The sequence below is a fragment of the Stigmatopora nigra genome, chromosome 10, assembly GCF_051989575.1.
Source record: "Stigmatopora nigra isolate UIUO_SnigA chromosome 10, RoL_Snig_1.1, whole genome shotgun sequence".
In the NCBI taxonomy this organism is placed as follows: Eukaryota; Metazoa; Chordata; class Actinopteri; order Syngnathiformes; family Syngnathidae; genus Stigmatopora; species Stigmatopora nigra.
This window is the reverse complement of record NC_135517.1, coordinates 5,662,206-5,682,937: the sequence shown is the minus strand read 5'-3', so window position 1 is coordinate 5,682,937 and position 20,732 is coordinate 5,662,206. Positions and strand designations below refer to the sequence as shown.

The 20,732-nt window shown below is 39.6% G+C and overlaps 1 protein-coding gene across 3 annotated transcripts; it reads right to left on the bottom strand.

The window, feature by feature from the left end:
• Nucleotides 1–2,307: 2,307 nt before the first annotated feature.
• Nucleotides 2,308–20,658, bottom strand: kcnb1 (potassium voltage-gated channel, Shab-related subfamily, member 1). Of its 3 annotated transcripts, none has more exons than XM_077726705.1 (3): nucleotides 20,029–20,658; nucleotides 18,414–19,068; nucleotides 2,308–6,212 (listed from the first exon to the last, which is right to left on the bottom strand). In XM_077726705.1, exons 2-3 carry the CDS (start codon nucleotides 18,987–18,989, stop codon nucleotides 4,311–4,313), a joined length of 2,478 nt encoding a protein of 825 aa, XP_077582831.1. In that variant the 5' UTR covers nucleotides 18,990–19,068; nucleotides 20,029–20,658; the 3' UTR covers nucleotides 2,308–4,310. The 3 variants fall into 3 exon arrangements, with proteins under 3 accessions (XP_077582831.1, XP_077582832.1, XP_077582830.1); XM_077726706.1 differs by lacking the exon at nucleotides 20,029–20,658 and adding an exon at nucleotides 19,163–19,287; XM_077726704.1 differs by lacking the exon at nucleotides 20,029–20,658 and having other exon boundaries at nucleotides 18,414–19,309.
• Between the last annotated feature and the right edge of the window lie 74 nt (nucleotides 20,659–20,732).

Here is a 20,732-nt window from a genome sequence, read left to right as displayed (position 1 = left end):
CGTCTTTTTCTTCAAGTGTTAAAGGCCTCATTGCTGTCGAAATGATACCTGAAATGAATGATGAAATAGAAAATGCATATTGGCATCTAGGACAACCTGTAAATTCAACAAAGGAACAATGAAAGTCAGCCATTCTTAATCAAAATGTAAAGTGATGGGCTTTATTTCATTTTAGAGATTCCAAAGGGGGAAAATGTTGCTTTTCTCAAGAAATAGAAACATCTCGAGACATAGAGACATATTTTTTTCCTTACAAGACAATAACATGGATGGCTGTGTGTGAGTCACAAGCAGCCTCAACGCCAAGGAATTAACAACATGCACTGAACAATAGAACATTTATATACAGAAACAACAGCATAGAAAGTCAACAGTTAGAAATGTTTGTTTGTTTGTGTGTTTCATACAAAACAGACAAGTTGGGGGACCTAAAAATAACATTTTGTATAAGAACTTTCCTTTATCTTTTGTCTAAGTTCCCTGGTATACAGTACTTTACAAAGGCTGATGGCTTCTTCAAGGTTGGGGTCAATTCCACTGAGAGATTAAATTGTAGAAAAATATAGGGTTTTCTTGTCATTTGTTCTCATTTATGATTATTAAATTTTATATGGTGCTTTTCTTTTCCTTGTGTTATGTCTGTTCTCCTCTATATATATGCCCTGAATGGACCCCAACCCTGTGATACAGCAATAGAGGAGCTTTAGAATGTGTCTATTTACTCTCTGGATTAGTTTTTTCAGGAAAATATGTTACATTCCTGTCATCTAAAACATCTACATGAACTATACAGTAAGGTGGGCAACTTGTTGGAGCATTTGGAGGATCTGTGCTTCTCATTTTTTATATAAAAAGTTCATTAAAAGCCACTTTGTCATGTTTTTCTTATTTGGATTTCAGCCTAATAATTATGCAGGTGGTTCCAAAATACGATGTTTCAAGGCAACAAATTGGGTGTTTTTTTTCTGTAGTGGACTGTTTTTGTGATGCACGATAATGATCAGACGGATTATATTGTTCTATTTGGAATTATGACATCAAATGATAGACAAGAGCTCGATAAAGCAAACGAATGAATGAAAATAATTCAAACAAGAATGAAGCTTGGATCCATATTTTGCTTTCAGCATGCTCAGGCAGAGAAATCATGCGCTCTGTTATTCTATCATCATTTGAAAAACTTTTCAAACACACTAAAAATAAAAACTTCCCTGTGTGTGTGTGTGTGTGTGTGTGTGTGTGTGTGACCCAGATGGCCTTAACATTGTTGTCCTAATGTATAGAAATAGGATATACAGTTCACAGTGCACATTTTTTTGTCTGAGAACAATACACTACTATAGTGATAGCTTCATGTGAATCTGTGGCAAAAATATGTGTCAGTACAGCATTGATCCACTTAATTGAATGGGAATGTCTAAAATAAAGGTAACCAATAAATCTGTAACAAGATTGTCTCGATCGATCGAGAGTGAGAGAGAGTGGTTAGTGTGTCGGCCTCACAGTTCTGGGATCGATGGTTCGATCCCAGGTCTGGAAATCTCTGAGTGGGTTTTCTCTGGGACCTCCGGTTACTTCCCACATCCCAAAAACATGCAGGTTAAGCTTGTTAGGCACTCTAAATGACCCCTCCCTAGTGAACGTTATCTGTCTTCTTATGCCATGTGATTGGCTGGGATAGGATCACAAATTGTCCTTAGAGGTTACCTGTGGTCTGAGGCATCATACTGGTGACAGGTGTGCTAGACATTATTATGAATAAAAGAAAAATATGATCAATATACAAAATAAAAAAAAACATGAAAAGCCATACAGCCTTATTGACCAAATTGTGTGACTAATTTTTTGGGTTTATAAATGTAAAATTGAATTTATTCCATTGAAGCTGCAGGTGGATAGCAGTATTATATTTAGTATAAATTATATTTGGAAAAGTAAATACTAGTATCTATTCTGTGTGTGCATGCGTGTATTTGTGTGTGTTCGTGTGTGTGTGTGTTTGAGGGATTGCTGGGGTCATTGATATTTCACACATATGATGAAGGACTCCCCTGATATGCATACATAATCATTTGGGACTTTGTTTCCATTAAGTGTCACATCCACCTTCACTTTAACACACACTTCCACCCTCATTGTTATTCCTTTCACACGCAAGCTTCTCTGACAACAATGCCAAACACAATATGAAATTAGAATTTGCAGCTTCAAAAGACAGGAAATAATGACAGCCACTCATAAACATTGAGGTGACCTGTATATGATTAAGGAGTCCTACTTTTACTCTGCAGGTCTAAAAAAAAATATGTTAAATACAAATTATCATAGTAAATCTATTCTTTTTCGAGGCTCTGGTTCATTCCACATAGTTTCATTCTTAAAGGGCTTTAAAAGGCAAATATATTTCATCTCAGCTGAGACGAAAGTGTATTCTCTATATGACTTTTACATTAAAGTGCATGTTTATTCTTTTAATAATACAATATGTATTTTTCCTGTAAATGCTGCCATGTTTTGCTGTAACAGCAACCAAAAAAAAGTACCAAATCCTGCTACATAGATTGGTCACAAGCGTGTCAATTGGCAAGGTTGAGAGATCTTCACATCACTGCAACTGTGAGTCATGGCTATTGGTGGTGACTGTGGTGAATAGTGACTATGCCAATGTGTGACTACTGTGCATAAATGCCATTCTGCTGCACTATTGTAGGTGTATATTACAGGCAGTCAATCCCTCCCACCCCAATTAAAAGGCTGAACAACGGTATCCGTCACTATGGCAACCAAGCAACTAGGGAGACTTTCTATATTGAAGTTAAGCTGTGTGAGTCGTCTGTGGCTGCCTTTGCACTTGTCAAATCAACTTGCTCTGTTTCCATATGACTTATCAAAGCACCAGCAGTTCCTCTGTAGATATTATCTTAATCTTTAGTCATTCAGATCAGTCTCTTTGGTTGCTTTTCTATTCGTCGAAATAAGGCCAATGCATGTGTGAACATTTTTCCAATACCTCAAATTCATCTTTGGGGATAATGTCTCAAATTATTCTGATATAAATCCCCAGTTTTCCGTACCGATAGACCGTTAGTCGAATGTATATGTGAGGTATACAGTATATACATTTACTGGCTACATTAAATACACCAACACTTTTTTTGTTATCAATATATGAGCGGTAAGACCTCATTTCTTCTTTTATATTGCTCAATTTGTATTGAGGTATTCATTTAAAAAGATACTTAGACATTTCCACTGCTGTTGAATACCATTTGTAAAGACGCAAACCAATTAAACACAGCACATTCTAAAGTGCAACAGAAAAACTGTGGGCCCCAGTAACAGTCTCTAAAAAAAAAAAAAAACATAACTACAATATTAAATGAATACCTCTCAGCATATCAATCAAGCCTGACACAATGTACAATCACATTTATTGGGTCTCATGGAATTGCGTAGGTGTACCTTGTAAAGGAGCCTGTGAGCTCATGTTTGACTCTGATCATTGCCCATATACACCATTTTTAAAACTCTTGGTCCACTACATTCATCTATGATAAATGACAGTAACGCCAATATGATATAAAGTGACAAAATCCTATGGATATTAGGCCGCAACCTTCAATATAAGAAGTCTCTGCTCCATTACATCGGTCCTTAATGTGAGATTGCTTGTCATGTATGATGATGATAAAACATGCTATCAAATAGCCATTATTTAGAAGGTATATTTTTTCTTTAGAAAAGAAATTGGGATGGACAAACTTGGATGAGTTATAACATGAATTACCATCAGATCATCCCTTCATAAGCACACACGTAAATGTAGAATTGTATGCTCCCAACAACTAAAAATGGAATAAGGCCAGGTTAGGGGATGGAAGGGACAAGGAGAATTAGCTTATAGGATTTTAGGTTCTCTGTTTTAGCACTAAAATTACAATGCCAGATTTTATTGGGGTTGTGGTTAATAAAGAATGCAGGGATATCCCTAAATGTTTTTCTCAAAATGACTCATGGAATCGCTGAACCCACCTGCTGGCTACACTGGGTGCTTCTTTGCTTGGAGGTCGTGGTCTACTATAGTACCTCTTTATTGGAATGAGTCGTAAGGGAGAGAGGCAGTGAACATTTCCAAATGTTTCTCCCAGAGTATTCGGCCGTCGTGTTTTCCCTAAGCACGTGGCCCAATGGCATGCTCAGCTGATTTTGTAAAACATTTAAACTTGGTCCTGTCCTGTAACAGTGTTTGACGTCAGTCACAAGCACACCAGCTCTGGTTTATCATTCATTCATACAGACACACTCATTCCTCAGTGGCTTTTGTCCAAAGTATTTTGACGACCCTGATCCCCCTTTGGTCTACGTCCTATCTCGGAACCCACATGATTTTGATGAGGGAGCCCACGAATTCCTTCTTGTGGGAAAAGACAGTTTTGTCCTAATATTTTCTGGGCTGTTTCCAAATGGTTGGTGGCTCTCTGGTAGTTGATGTTGATGCTGCGTTTAGGACTGGAGCCACTCAGTAAACAGTCTGTGGGACTGGCCTCGGAAATGTCACGTAGGTGCTCATCGTCATCAGTATCGGCGTCAATGTATTTGCTGATGGAAGAGTCGTGAAAGGTGAAGACGGTTGGGCCCAGGGTGGCACTTTCTGGGGATTTTGGCGGCGTCCTGCTGCTGGCTGTGGTATAGATGGACATTTCACGACTCAGCAGAGAATGGTCGGATAGTACAGAGCTGTCTGAGAGTGGGGATGGTCCAGGTTCCTTCTCATTACGACAGCCTCCTTTGGAGAAAAGGCTTTTTGCGGCATGACCAGAAAATAAAAACCTCCTTGCATTCTCCGAGGGTTTAGGAATAGTAATGGGGTTCAACACAGGTGTGCCGGTGCTTTGCCGACCTGTTTTTGCCTGAGAGTGTTGCGGAAAGGCTAAAGCTGAACTATGTGAAATCTGGTTGCCTTCCTTGTGGCAAAGGTCCATTGCTGTGCTATGAGGGAAGCGTGCATTCTCCTGGAAGTCAGTAGTACAACTAATATAGCTGTCAATGCTAGACAAACTTTTTATGTCACCTATACCATCTCTGGTTGCCATCATTGGTGGACTGCGGTCCTCTATAGCTCCCAACTCCATCTCGTCCATTTGCTTTCCAACCCTGGAACCTTTAGGGTTGAGATTAGGTTGTGATTGGGTCTTAGCCATCTGGCTATACATCTCCTCCAGCTTCTGAACATTCAACTTTTGGGGGCTGCTGTTTCGGCCTTTGATTGGCGAGTCGTGGGGATTGTAAGAACGGTTGGAACTCGTTTCTGAAACTGCTCTCTTTGGAGTCCATTTCCAACGATTGGGTGATAGGTGGTTATCATGAGATCTCTCGTTCTTTTCCACCACTACATCCATCAGTTCTGCACTTCGGGCAAAAGCTTCTTTCAAGTTCATGGAAACAATGCTACCATTTCTCTTTGCTCTCTCCAGGGCTTCTCTACGTTTAAGTGCCTTTTCCTGTCTTTTTTGCTCCTTGTAGAATTCTGAGAAATTGTTTACAATAATAGGGATAGGGAGAGCGATCACCAGTACTCCTGCTATGCAGCATAAACCCCCAACTATCTTTCCGAGCAAAGTTTTAGGGTAGATGTCTCCATAGCCTACAGTGGTCATCGTGATAGTTGCCCACCAGAAGGAAGCTGGAATGCTTTTGAACTTTGTGTCCTCTTCATCTTTCTCGGCAAAGAAGACCAGACTGGAAAATATCATGATACCCATGGCTAGAAAGAGAATGAGTAGTCCCAGCTCGTTATAGCTTCTTCTGAGAGTGAATCCAAGAGATTGAAGTCCGGTGGAGTGACGAGCAAGTTTGAGAATGCGCAAGATGCGCATGATTCGGAAAATCTGAACCACACGCCGAACGTTTTGAAACTGCAACACACTCTTATTTGATTCTGTTAGGAAGATGGTGACATAGTATGGCAGGATGGCTAGCAGGTCAATGACATTCAGAGGACCCTTGAAGAACTTCCACTTATTGGGAGAAGAGAGAAATCGGAGCAGGTATTCCATGGTGAACCAAGCAATGCAAACTGCTTCCACGTGGGCCAGCTGTGGGTTGTCAGTGGATTGGCCGAACTCATCTGTGTCCTGCAGCTCTGGTAGAGTGTTGAGTGACAAGGCGATGGTAGACAGCACGATGAAGAGAATGGAGATGATCGCCAGGACCTGAAAGGCAAATTAAAATTAGGGAGTCATTTTCTGATGCATAAATTCTGCCCTCTTCTGTACTGGCCCTGTTACTCATTCCAAACTTTTAGTACAGCATGTTGAATAGCACAAAAGGGATTGTGTGTCGTGCTAACGCAAGTAAGTGCAATGCATATTCTCCCTAGGCCTACATTTTCTCCGAATACTCCGGTTTCCTCCCGAATCCTCAAAACATGCCCATTAGACTGGCTGAACTCTAAGTTGCTTCTAGGTATCTGTGTCCATCTCCCTATGCCTGGCTGGCAACCAAATTAGACTCCAACACCCCCCACGACCCTTGTGAAGCATTTTGGAAATGAATGATATAATGTTGAGATCTTAGACACAGTATTATTCAATTTTCAGAGTTTTCCCTCTGCTTTCTCATAATGAAAAGCAACCATTGTTCTATGTTCTGATCAAATTTCACCTATTAGTGATGAAAACAAATGGCATGCTGATGAAGAACTTCTTTCTAAATCAGACGACATGATGGCAGTGAAGAGGGTGATTGACAACTCCTGATGACAGCCTAATTATTTGTCCACTCCCACAAACAAATGTGGTCACAGCCAAATCGTTCAAGATGCAACCTTATCTATGGCCAGTCAGAGCGAGAGAACACTGTTGCCATAGTGCCATGGCAGACATGAATAATGATCCTATCTGTTTATTTGCTGCTTTATGTGGTCTTTTCTTCCTCCCACCATAGAGGGAAATTCATTTTCAGTCCAATTCAACACTTTGAGGTGTTGGAGTGAAGATCTGATTCACATAGTATGCAATTTATATTCTGAAAATAAAGAAAATTAAATCTCTGGATGTTGCTGACAAACAATCAATTTGAACTGTGGCGTCTGGCAGTGAGAAATCAGTGCCATCCATCCCATTTAAATGAACTGGCCGTATTACATATTTTTACAGGCTGGAGGCCTTTTAAGTTGCTACTCACACCACAATTGTAATGAGTCAGAGAAAGAAAAAAAATCACATTCTTATGAAGTACTTGATTAAAATCTGCCAGGTTTTCACTGCACCAGGGCAGGATAAAAAAAATGTCCAAGGTAATAGCAATGGGAGGCTATAAATAGGTCAATAATGGAGACACACCCGTGTAATATTATGGCCATAAAGTTAAGTTCCACTTGGATACCCTGCACATTTCCCATTGGCCTGTGTCCCTGGGGTGACTCCTTGCTCTCTCTCTCTGCCTGTCGTTATGTCTTCGTTTCTTCCTTCCTAGAATCTTTATTATCATAGGACGCAAATCTCATCAAAGCATTGCATTATATATCAAGCCAATAAAATACCAAACAAATGCATGTCAAAGAAACATGGCTGAAAAGAGAGGTAGACATAATTGGGACATCAACCAAATTGATGACTATGAATAGAGCAGAGGGGAAGAGTCTAATCATGGCTGTGTATTAGTAGTATTTCATTTACACAAAGGATATTTGACACGCAAATTTATTTTGGGTGGCAAGCAAAAGAATAAAAAACATGAAGCGGATATTTTTATCCAGAGGACACAGAGCCAGCAGACTGACAGGAAATCCCACTGGGGACTTGATACATCAGATTGCGGAGTGTCTTATCTCATGTGGCTCAGAAGATACAATATTACCTTTTTAGGATGGAAAAAGACAAGGTTACATTAGCCATTGATGGCTGTTGTTTCATGAGATGTCCACTAGTCTAAGGGGATCATTTACCTGCCATCATTTTATCACATTAAATTACTTGATTGATCCTTGCTAAAAGGTATACAAAAAGGAAAACTAAACACTCACAAAAATCCCAAAATTTTCAAAGGTGACAATTACTATTCAACCATAACACAGAAGTTGAAAAAGTAAAGCCATTAACCTTTTTTTATTCATTCATTTTCCCATTCTCCCAAAAAAAGAGATGGACAACAATTCACACTCAGCTCGGATAGGCTCCAGCACCCCCGTGACCCTTGTAAGGATAAGTGGTTCAGAAAATGAATGAATGACATATCGCCGTTAATTACGCGTACAATGTCCTCACTCCAACCATGCTAACATTTATATTCAGGCAGCAAACCAAATTCTGCTTTGAGATTCTTTAGGCGTTTCACTGAGAATGTTCCACTAATATTTGCTAACCTCTACTGGTGTTCTATTTGCTGGAGACTTTAAAGGCTTAATGGCAGACTCTTTGTTCAAATCTTCTGTATTTGAAGCGATGAAAGTGGAAAGGTTCCCATGAGACAAACAGCGACTATTACATGTTATCATGATATTAGGTTTTAAGAATTCTTATCTAACAATGTTTTTTTTTATGGTAGCTATAGTTTTCACTGCAGTTCTTACATTAACTTATTTAGTATTGTGAGTGGGTCATTTGATTGAATAAAGTTCTCTTTGGATGAACAGACTGTAAAGATGGGGAAAACTGATTAGTCACTGACTCATCAATTAAATAGATCTCAGGACTCCATTTTCCTTCCACAATACAGTTGAAGAAGAATCTCTTTCCTGTGTTATTGCCTCAAAATGCATTCTCTTCCTAGTGTACAAAATAAAGGAAACTGTTAAACTATAAAGGGCTAAAAATGCATTCTCTTCCTAGTGTATAAAATAAATGGAAGTGTTAACCTTTAAAGGGCACTCTTGAAACATCTATAATAAGACACCTACAATAATTAACATACTATAAGAATTAGGCATGTGCATTTTCTCATTGTGCCTTCAACGGGTAAAATCCACTTCCGAGCAGCATTTATTGATTAAATACAAATACTGGAGCTTTTCAGACAATACAACGGTGACAATTTCAAAATAAAATAATTAATACATTTACTTTTAGAGGGATTTCATAACTTTTTCGTTTCTTAAGGTTCCCATTTGCATCTAAAAAGCTTTCGTAACTTGAAGATTTCGTACCTAGAGGCATTCGTAAGTAGAGGTATGGTTGTATTTGTATGTGACCCACTTACTCAATTGAGTATGTCACCCTGGTTTGACTTTTCCTTTTTAGTAAGCATCAGGAGGAACACTTTGCACCATGTGAAATCAACCTGTTCCTATGATTCCCACAGGAAGCTGCTGAATCAGCTAGCAAAACACACAAGCCAAACAACATGAACGTGAAGTGCTACTAGGCAGATCCATTTCCCCCGATGCCTTGTGAAGCCCATCCCTCGCCCCCCTTCATCTCCTTTCACAGCCGAGGCCAAAGAGATGCCGCGCAAACCCTCCGGCAACTCGGGCTGGGTTATATATTGCCATGACAACCCTTTCGAAGCTCGACAGGAGGCGGCTACATGGACCTGCCTGAAAGTCTGACGTTGTCTTGCTGACTCTTCCTCCCCTGCCTCTCATCTCGCTCTCATTTGCACCTTATTAGACTCGATCCCGACCTTCATTTCCCTTTCCTCTCACTTGCATCAATATTCCACACAGCTTTGTTTGAAATCTCACAGTTCACATCGCGCAAACTCCATAAATGTCCCTTTCTGTCATTTTAAGTGCTGGCAGGCATCCTCAAGTTGCAGATGTTTTTCCCCGCACACCGCGCCAGTCGTTGATGGCGCCAGCACCGGTGATAAACAGCAATAAAGTCGTAATGTGAGCATTGAATATAACGGAGAATAATTCACACCCCTGATTCAGAATATAGAAAAGCTCTGCCACTGAGCCTGTGAAAGAGACTGAGTTTCCATGGAGACGGGAGGAGGAGACTTTTGAGCAGCAGAAGCCTGGTTTATCTTAGTCGCACATATCTCACTTGATAAATATGTACAGCGGTATCAAACCTCTGTGACCTCTGTGGCACGTCGCATCGTATATCAAGGTGTTGCTTCACTTTTGTTTATTTTAAGGATGGAAAGCGGTTCTTCACTGGTCATCAAATAGCGTCAATACATAAATATACAAGGATGGATTCCAAGCCACATCAATTTGTCCCAATGCTTGCAGATTCCAGTTCATTCATACTTTGACTACAACTATAAATAATTAGACATCATAAAAAGTAATCACATTCGATAGGCAACAATTCAAACTAAAGTACAAATGTACAAATGAATCAGCTACACGTTTATTGCAAAATATAATGAGCTGCTTGTTAATGCCTCAATAACGTTGAGATATGACCTTAAGCCATGTTTACTAGATGTGTTAATGTATGAGCATGAATGGTTGTCTATCTTCCTGTGCCCTGTGATCACAGAAAAAAACTAGCAATTGTCCTCCAGAAGACTTTTTTGGGTATAAACTTTTCCCGAACTCATAACGTATAGTGCTTTCTTGCTCAGAGTGCATTGCAACCCCATTCAAGTGAACTGCAAATGTAGGATAGAAATATTTGCTGGATCATTCATCTCCTGAATGAATACCACCTCATCTCCTCACATTTTCAATTATTCATCATTTTCAAAAGAAGAGAATTCAGACTCAGCACCTAAATTTAAAACACGACAGTTCCACAATTGCCTAATATATAGAAACAGTATACATTATTTGGGTACTGGTAAAAATTGCTTGGAATTTTATACATTTAACATTAAGCTTTTAGAACAACTGAAAAAAAATGATAAGAGATGGCTGTTTTATTCTTGTGAAACTGTAGTTCTGGTTTGAGGAAATAGGCAGCATGGGATTGAAGGGAAGAGGAATGACCTGAATTTGCATCCATATGAGGATTCCCGTGTAAAACTCCCGAAGCTATTACACAAGTACCAGCTGTTCCTGGAAAATATATCCACATAAACAGACCTTTTGTATTTCTCATACTCCCACACAAACACACATTAAAAATACACATAAAATAAAATCAACATACACAAGTTTGTGTACCAGCAAAACCAGTACAAAAACACTACAAATGCAAGAAAATGCAACTCCCTCAATAAGACCAGTACCAAAACACGTGAAATGTAGAAAAGTTGGATTTGTTGTGTTTTCGATACTGGTCTTACTGGTACAGTAATCAACATATGTAAGATTTCTCAGTAGGTATAGTCTTTCTTTCATTATTATAAGGCTTGTTATATTATTACAGAGTAATTCTCATGGGTATTTATTCTTTAAAATCAGCTCAAATTGACCCATTAATCTTCATCAACATGTGTACTGTGTTCTTAGGAAGAATATGTGGTTGCTAGCTGGAAAGAAAGCATTTACAGCCTGAATGTTCTTTTCCTTGGTTTTGACAAATTTGTGTTTGCATTGAATTGATGCGGCATGGCGTACAATCCAGGTCATGTGCCCGTCAAGGTGAAAGGCTTATTGGCTCCCTAGTCAAGAGCTCTCTCTCACTCTCACAATCAGGCTTTGGCTTGATGAATGTTTCTCCTTCGTTTTAGTGGATTCTATTTCTGCCTCTGGCCTTGAGTCTTTCCTCAAAGTCATTTATTCACCTTCCTGGTCCGAACTGCCGAGTGGAGAGAAATGGGGCCTTGTCGCCGAGTCCGGCAGCCTACGGGGGGGCTGGAGTTGTGATTTATAAAAGCTTTTTATACTGAGCACACGTCCGTGTAAGTGTGAGGTTCACTTTGTCTGCAGACTATGGGAGCCTGCTTATCAAAGCACCGCCGACATGGTCTTACTTCAGACCTGTGGCCTATGGACACCTTGGGGTCAGTCCTCTATTGTGTGTCGTTTCATATTGTGGCTGTGGGTATGTATGTATGTTTTCAGTGCTAAAGAGGAGGGTTGATTTCAGCATTAGACACAGAAAGACATCGCAGTAATTGTTACCAATAGAATGTGATACAAAAAGATTCACTAGAATGAAGGAAATACTATTTAGTATTTCAATTTCTTAAGGTGCTATGAATTAAGGCAACATTTTCACACCGATTCACTTCATGTTCATATTTTGGGAGTAGAGCTACTATTGTATTTCACATTTACATATTTACTAGTAACTTGACCTATCTATCTGTTTCCTTCACTGAAATGTTGCCCGCGAGCACAAAAGTTCACCCAACCTTGCTCTAAAACAATTGTGCAGTAGTGAAACATAACAAAGCTGCAAAGCCTGACAAAAGCCTCAGCAATCCATTACAAAATGCATGACATGACTCTCACCAAAACTCACAAGCACATCTCTGCCACTGCACACACACCTTAACAGTGCATGAGATTGGCAACATGTCAGAATCAGAAACACGGTCAAACATTGACCAAGGCTCCAGCCTACCACATTCTGTTGACTGAATGACAGGGTGGATCTCATGTTTGTCTTTTTAGGAGAACATCGTTGGAAAAGACTAATGTCGGGCATAAACAACTGAAATACGTTACCAATGTTTGACAAAACAAACAAGAAACGTGAATGAGCAATGGTGGATGAAGGTGCCAAAAAAATGTGTTTTTCTTCTTTATACAGCACATAAAGCTATTTTGGCAACAAAATAAAAGGACTGTTATGGCGTTTAGTCCTTGTGAATTAGCACCAAAGCATAACCTCGTAGAATTTCCATCCGGACCATATTTATTTGTGGGAATATTGTAACACATGATAATGTGTCACATATGTCACAGTGCGCATGTGTGCAACATCATGGAAGTGTTTCTTGCACATTGTGCGTTGCATATGTTTGTGCAATATGGACGGCTACACAAAAATATTAGAATAAACATTCTGAAGGGTTCCCCTTTGTTGACAATGCCATATGTTTTTCTTCTTTTTAGTCTGCACTGTTCAGTGGCTTAGACACAGATAATTGCAAACTTATCTGCGTTATAAAAATTACAGAACCCTCCAATTATTTTCCATATTGCTTATCGTCACAAATAAGGTATAAAGGGAAATGTATTAACGTTTTTGATTTTGCATCTTGGAAGTGTAATTTGTGTATCACAGGGTTTCGTAACCTGAAAATTCCATATATAGAAGCATTTGTAAGTAGAGGTACCACTGTGTAGGGTGTAGGGTGTAGGTGTGGGTGTATGTGTAGATGCAGATGTAGATGCAGATGTAGATATAGATATGTTGCTCTCCTCCTCACTTCTAACTTTGATTATCATAATGACAACATTTGGCAAAGGGGCTTGAATTATTCACAAGGTGTTCTCTGAAATGTAGGACGACATCATTGTTCAGAGCACAACACTGTTCTCATCCTTCTTCACTGAAATATGCATTACTCTAAATCAGGAATTACTTTATGCTCAGCATTTAAATAAATAAAATTTGTCACAGGTACATAGCACTGTATGTGTACTGCAGTTTTTCATCATCACCATCATCATCTTACATACCACGCATCCTCGAAAGGGTTGCAGGGGTTGCTGGAGCCTAACCCAGTTGACTTCTGGTGTGAGTATTGTAGTGTCTATTATGCTTTTATTGCAGTGCAAATTTACTTTCAATTAGCCAATGTGTTGCGGCATGGGGGCAATGCAGGAATGGCCTGATTAAATCTGTAACCCCTGGCCTGAAAAAGTGCCCCAGTCTGGCGCTGAAACAGCAGCCCTCTGACTACCAGCGCCCCCCTGTTGTCAGGCACTCTGATTGATCTTCCTCTGCAACCATGTCTTCGATTGTGCAGCCAACTGATTTATGAGTACAAATATAGCCGTGCCACATCTCTGTGTCATCATAAGTGTGACTTCAATGCAGTGTAATTGGAATTTGTCGCTTCGTGTCTAATGCACAATGCAAGCTGACAGCTATGTTCACTATCGCTTCTCTACATTATAGTTTTTGGAAGAAATGTTCTGGTAACACATACCTATTTAGCCTATTGTTCTCCATTTTACTGTTGTAATTTGACCTTGGTCTCTAATTAATGAAAAAAAATGCCCTCACAATAATAATGTGATTTATAATCTCAGATTGGGGAGTTATAAACATTCTTATCGCATCACACACACTAGATTACTTGCTCAAGATAATCTGTTATAGAATTCCAATAACTAGGCATAGTCAGTCGACTATGACCAGGAGGAAGAGGAAAGTTAAATTAGCCTTGACTGTCACTACTTATAGTCACATTCAAATCTTTCCTTAAGCTAAACTTTAGATTTAAAAAAATGATTGTGTTTAAAAAACTTCCGTTCTGGGAATGACAAAGAAAAAAAGTCAGAAACCACCCACGTGTGTTGTGTTAGAAGCAGGTAGTTAAATAAAAAAAAAAAAAGAGGCTTTTTCTTGGTGCCAACTCGAAAGCCTTCATCAGGCTCACACATAAAATTCGATTTGATTGCTGGAACGAATCTGATTTGAGCAGGGGATGGACGACAGTGTGCCTTCCGAAGAATATAAACAGATAGAGGAACGCTTCAGATTGGCCCTCGTGGAGAATAATTAATGTGACATTTTCCTGACATTTAGTCGGAGGTATACAAGCAGAAGAGGAGAAATGAACTGCAAGAAGAAGAACAATGCTTTCCCTCTTCTTAAAAAAATATTTCCTCTTAGTTATGCTGCACTGCCTTGCTTGGTCAACATATTAAACAGTAATATTCTCTTTGGTTGCTTGGTAACCTTTTGTTTTGTGCTTGGATCTGTGATTAAATCCCCATGCAATTAGCCTGCTAGTGTCTCTGACCCTTACTGATGAACCGGGACTAGTTGATGAGACAAGCCCATTGGTAGGATATTTATTTTTAAACCAGTAACCGCTGACACACAATGGACATTTTGTTAGGTTGGTTGCACAATCTGACGAAATCCCAATAGCAATTTCGTTAAAAACAATACCTTTTATAAGAGTAAATTCTTTTTTTTTTTTCTACCAGGCCACCAATGTCCCCATATATTTAATGAAATAATCATAGGTGTAATAGTGTGCCTCAACATTTATCGACATCTGGATACTGGCTGATTTACCTGATTAAAGCCTCCTGAAATGATCGATCACCCTCTGTCAGTGCAAAGATAGATAATCGTACCTTCAGATTAAATAATTAATCCTAACATTTTGAGACCTCGGATAAAGCAAAGGTTCCTACAGAAAAGATGACATGTGGCAACCTCCACACTATTGCTATATTACTTTGTTACTTGATAAACATCTTAAAAGCTTACAATAAAATTCAGCCTAGTTATACACTGCAATAATTAGCATGTGTATGTTTTTACCAGTCATTATCACTCAGTTAATCAAAACTAGTTTTCAAAAGGGGGAATTGTACTTTGTACCGTGCAAGTCTTTGATTTTGTGGTAGATGGAATGTTAGCTAATTAGAAATTTCTTCAGAACCTCAACCCTTAATGCAGCTACTTATCAGTTGGTGGCTTATTGATCGGAGCATTGGTCTCAGCAAGAACACCATGCACATGCGCACGGGACATTGTCCCCCGCCGTTATCAAGTCCATAATTGAGCAAGAAACCGCGAAGCGTGTCGACTCCCGGGCGCCCGTCTCTTTTTTTCTAGTCTAGGGTGCTTCCTTGGCTGCAACACAATAAAGATTGATTTTTACATGGCTTTTATTCACATGATGAAGTGGAAGACGGCTGTTTTCCTATGGATTCCAAGCGCTTATTTTAAGGCATTTTTGTTTCCAAAAGTACTGACAATATCTACCTCTGTATTTCCCAATGTGACTGCTGTTTAAAAGCAAAGCAATTTCAGCATATTCAACATTTGATAATGTCAAATGCATAATAGGGGGAGTGCAATTAAAGGCCATTTAGTCACTGTGTGGACAAAAGCGTTGTTTGTAAATATAAGTCAAAAGTCAAAAGCCATTATGGACCTTGCATTGTGCAGTGGGTGAGAAAAGTGTCTTCTATCGTCGACTAATAATGAATTTTGATGCTGTGTGACTCATTCCTAATTCATCAACTTATTGCTGGGTCACGTCTAAAGAAGCAGCAGGTTGCAAAACTGATTAGCACATCTGTCTCATAGTCCAGGAGTTCAAATTTTGTGTGCAACAACAACACTAACTTCCTTTTAACATTCCTGAAAAGATTAATTGTATGTCAACCCACTGGGTGCCATTGGCAACACAGGATGTTCAATCCCTCCCAGTTAGAATAGATTGGATTTCTCATGTGGAGCTTAAAGAGGAACATTTAGAGACAGTTCTCTCATTTTAAATGAATTGCTCTAATGTTGTCACAGAAAGCCAATGAGTTAAGTGAAGATAAAATCTCTCATATCGCACATCTCCAAAACAACTTATTTTGGGTGCAAAGGGGATAAGCTCCAGCACCCCCCACCACCCTAATGTGAATAAATCGGTTCAGGAAATGAATGATGAATAAAAGATTTCTGTGAGGCATGTTCAACATATCGTTTAGCTAAAACTCCTAATAAGGTAATATGTAGTGTGCACTCGAGTGAGACTTTTGATGCATACTAATGCTTGGAGGCATTGACCAAAATGTAGGCTTTGACAAGCTTATTGAAAGCGCTAGCGCAATTGTGGTGTGTAATTACTGGCTGGCTAAAAGCAGTGTCAACTGATGCAAAAACACTGATCACACAACATTCAACAAAATCAAAAGCATTCAACAAAAGTGGACTATTTTTTACCTGTGTACTGCCAGATTTGACAGCAAATCATTTATTTTGAATCTCAAGATAAAAATACTCTGATATGATTGGCACCAAAAAGAAGCAACACAACAATATGTTTAGTATTGTGCTAATATTAAAAAGCAGTGTACAGAAATACCATTCATTCTGATTAGGAGCCGATTTAAAAGTTTTGCTAATGTAAAGTATACTGTAAACATTAAAAAATGAGCCATAAAGCACACAGATTGACAGACTCAGAATCATACCGCCACCAGCGGGAATCGAGCCCAAATCTGCCCGCACTGAAGTCAAACAAATGCTCCGTTACATCATCAGGCAGAATATTTGACTATTTTGCAGTTTACGTTGAATTCAAGTAACCTCCCTTCTTTGTTCCACCCAAGCTCAATATGCACTTGCTGAAGGTTTGTTGCCATGGTTACAATCCTAACACGTAGCTGGAATTGAATAGCAGTCTCCTATTCAGTGTTCTCTTATGTTTAGATGCAGATGCAACAACTGCAGTTTATAACAACAACAACCTCAGTTACACAACAACTTTCTGTGTACAAGAACAACAACATTAGTTAGATTGTAAATATACAATCTTGCCGCACAATATTTTCAGCCTTGATTAAACAACACAAAGTTCATTTGACCTACTTCCTCCTATCAATTTACATGTTCCCAGTGAAATCCTTTTCCATTTGCTTTAGCTACTTTTCATGATAAATAAAACAGAAAGAGGAAAGAGATGGCCCATTTGCCGTCTAGATCTGTTAGCCGGAAGAACAAACAATCATTTACAGGAGTCACGGAAACTAGGAACACTGTGCTGCAGCAGTCATAAAATAATGATAGTGACACAGACAGTTATTCACACACAATTCATCAGAAATAGAAAGGATCTTAATGATACAGCACCGGAAAAATTAATACTTCAATGTTTATCAAAGGAGATACTTGCATCTAGTGTTTACTTAAAACTACTACTAAAAAAAGCCTTAAACGCATGATGATGATATTCATTTATGTTTTTGGCAGTTGTAGTTAAGTGTTCCCCAAACTGTGGCCTGAGGGCTCTTTGATCACCACTTGAACTGACCCTTGGAGGCCTTGAACAGTCATTGAAATTTACACTGTGACCATGAACACATGTCTTCTCTGTGCCCCTGGCTATGTCCTTTGTGCCTCTAATTAAATCATAAATCACCATGTTTTTAAACGTTGGGGTTTGCCCAAATAAATCCTGCTACACCGAAGCAAAGGTGAGGATATAATTGTTTAAGATAATATTTTTGATATCTTCTAATACATCAAAACACTATTATGGAAATAACCTTTTAGTCAATTCATCGTTTTTGTCAATATCAGATGGGTTTTTTTCTTTCTTTCTAATTATTGTATTGATCTCAGATACCTATTTAGTTGACTTTTACAAAATTGATGTACAGAATTACAGTTAATATAACTGTTGAGAGTATTATCCTTTTTAATATCACTAATCCTACATGTGTTTTGGATGCAGTATCTCTGGTATTTTACATTTAAACAGTTTGAAGTACTTATTCTATTTGCAAATGATGTGTAACAATAAACAAAGATGTGCTAGGAATTATGTTCAGATAGTGTACTGTATACTATGTGACTACTTCATCCATAAAATTCCTGAACCATAGCAACATTTGCTGTATCAAATTTCAATACAATATGATCTCTGATAATTACCTTTGCTGCAACTGAAGAGCTGGGTTTCTCCAGGAGGTCCCAAAGTTTCTTACGTTTCTCCGCACAACATGTGTTGTCAAATTCTTCCCCTTCTCTGTCTTTTAAATTATCGGCCTCTCTTTTTAACTCCTCGTTCATCTGTTCTTTCTTCTGGTGGTACCTGGCCTGGCAGCAGGACTCTAGATAGATCTCATCGATGCCCCAGTAGTCCAGTTCTTGACTAAAGGACAGGGCGCACATCTCCTCCATCATGTGCAGTTTTCCCGTGCGGTAGAAGTTCAGGATGGACGTGAAGGCTCCCGGGTGTCGGTCAAAAAAGTATTCGTTCTCGTCCAGGTTGTAGTCGTCGCATACCTCCATCAGAGAATCGTGGCTGCTACAGTCTTGCAACTTACCCAGACGTGTCCGCGGGAGCCTGTCCAGCGTCCGCCACAGGACCTCATGTGGGAGGCCGCCCACATTTAGACGGACTCTCCTGAAACATGACTTGTTGTGGATAATGTCCACCGCCTCAGGTGGGAGCGATGACATGGACTGCGAGCCAGCCTTGTTGAATTTTGCCAAGGATTTCTCCATGATATCTTGCAATTGGCAAAGCGGGTGAACACCCACGACTATGAAGTCCCCTGTGTCAAGTTTTTTGTCATTGTTGTCTCTAAAAAGACATTTTAAAAGGATATTAGTGGGTATAATGCATGAGAGTGAAATTACTAAAGGATATTTAAATGAATAGTCACTGCTGACCATACCAACACTTGAATGCCTAACAATAAAATATTGCAATTTACAAATTCATTCATTTTGAAGAATTGGGGGAAACTAGGATCACAGGACATGGCAAGAGTATATGGAAGTGGGGACACAAGGCTACTGACAATGACAGACAAATACACAGGGTTTAAATAGACAGATATGGGTTGATGAGACAATCAGAAACACCTGGATCACACAAGTGGTAATGGTAATCAAGCAGGAGAGGGCGGGGAAACGACAGGCGAACTCAATGGCCAATCATAGGGACAGGTCACAAATGGAAAAACACAAAAACAATCCAACTCTGGCTATGGGGTATGGGCGTTCAGTGGAGCTGTCCAGTGCTGAAACTCCACACGGCCGTTTAATCACGTTTGGTTCACCCAAAGTGTTGTTTCTCGGTTTCCCTCATGGGGCCAGCCGTGATTTACTTTAAATGTCCATTTATTTGTGTTATTTTGACTTTTTTTTTCAAGAAACTAATATAGCTTATGACCTACAAATGTGATCTTCTGTCACAGTCACATAACTTTCACACACTTCATTATATCACGTATGACAAGGTACTACAGGCTCCAGCAAAGTGTTTTGCAAATGTGTACTCGCGAAGGAGCACACATGATTTTTTTAAAGCAGCCCACTCTTTCCTGTTTCATTTAACGAAATAGAAGCTTGCAATATAATCATCCACCCATGTTGAATGGTTACGTTTCGTACAGTCAAATGGTCTCAATGGTATGGATCCGTATAGTGTCTGATGCATTTCTACTCCATTTGGTGCATCGACCAGGCAGACCAGGGCGGTTGGTCATATAAAATGGTGATAAGAAAAACATAGTAATACACTTAATGATGACAGTACCGTGGCGAGTTGCTGTTGTCGTTGGGCTCCAGAAGAGATGGAGATGATTCCCAAAATCAAAGGTCTAGTCGAGCTGGGCTGTGATGCCATCCATTCCCACCCTCCTCAGCCTCCGACATGTCAATAACGTCTAGCGAGTTTCACACGCGTCACTCGGCCACATTCTTTGCCCCACAGTGCAGTCCGGCTACGAGATCAACAAGTACCGAAAGGGTGGTCATCCGGTACCGGACCGGTGATCCCAGTCCACCGCAGCAGCAGGAGCAGGAGAAGGAGTAGGAGGAGGTCTTCTCCACCAAGCGGCGTCGAGCCACAACACATCGGTGTTAACTCTTTCAGAGCCTCAAGTCCGCAAGAAATAAGCACGATTTTGTAATGTGACGTTTGTAATATGTAATTTCGACTTCAAATATATTAGCTATATGATTTATACTGATTTAAACACTACAATATCATCTCTCATCTCATTTTCTCAACTCCTTTAGCCTCACTAGGGCTGCAGGGGGTGCTGGAGTCTATCCCAGCTGACTTTGGGCCAGAGGTGGGGGATAGCCTGAATTGGTGGCCAGCCAATCACAAGGCACAAAGAGACGAACAACCATTCATGCTTACACTCATACCTTGGGGCAATTTAGAGTGTCCAATCAGACTGTCTTTCGAATGTGGGAGGAAACCGGAATACCAAGAGAAAACCCACGCAGGCC

Bases quoted from the DNA above. Each gene is read 5' to 3' on its own strand.
- kcnb1 (XM_077726704.1), bottom strand. From the start codon at position 19,160: ATGGTCAGCAGTGACTATTCATTTAAATATCCTTTAGTAATTTCACTC. The intron at 6,213-18,413 runs GTAATTATCAGA...TTTGCCTTTCAG, and splicing joins GCTCTTCAGTTGCAGCAAAG to GTCCTGGCGATCATCTCCAT.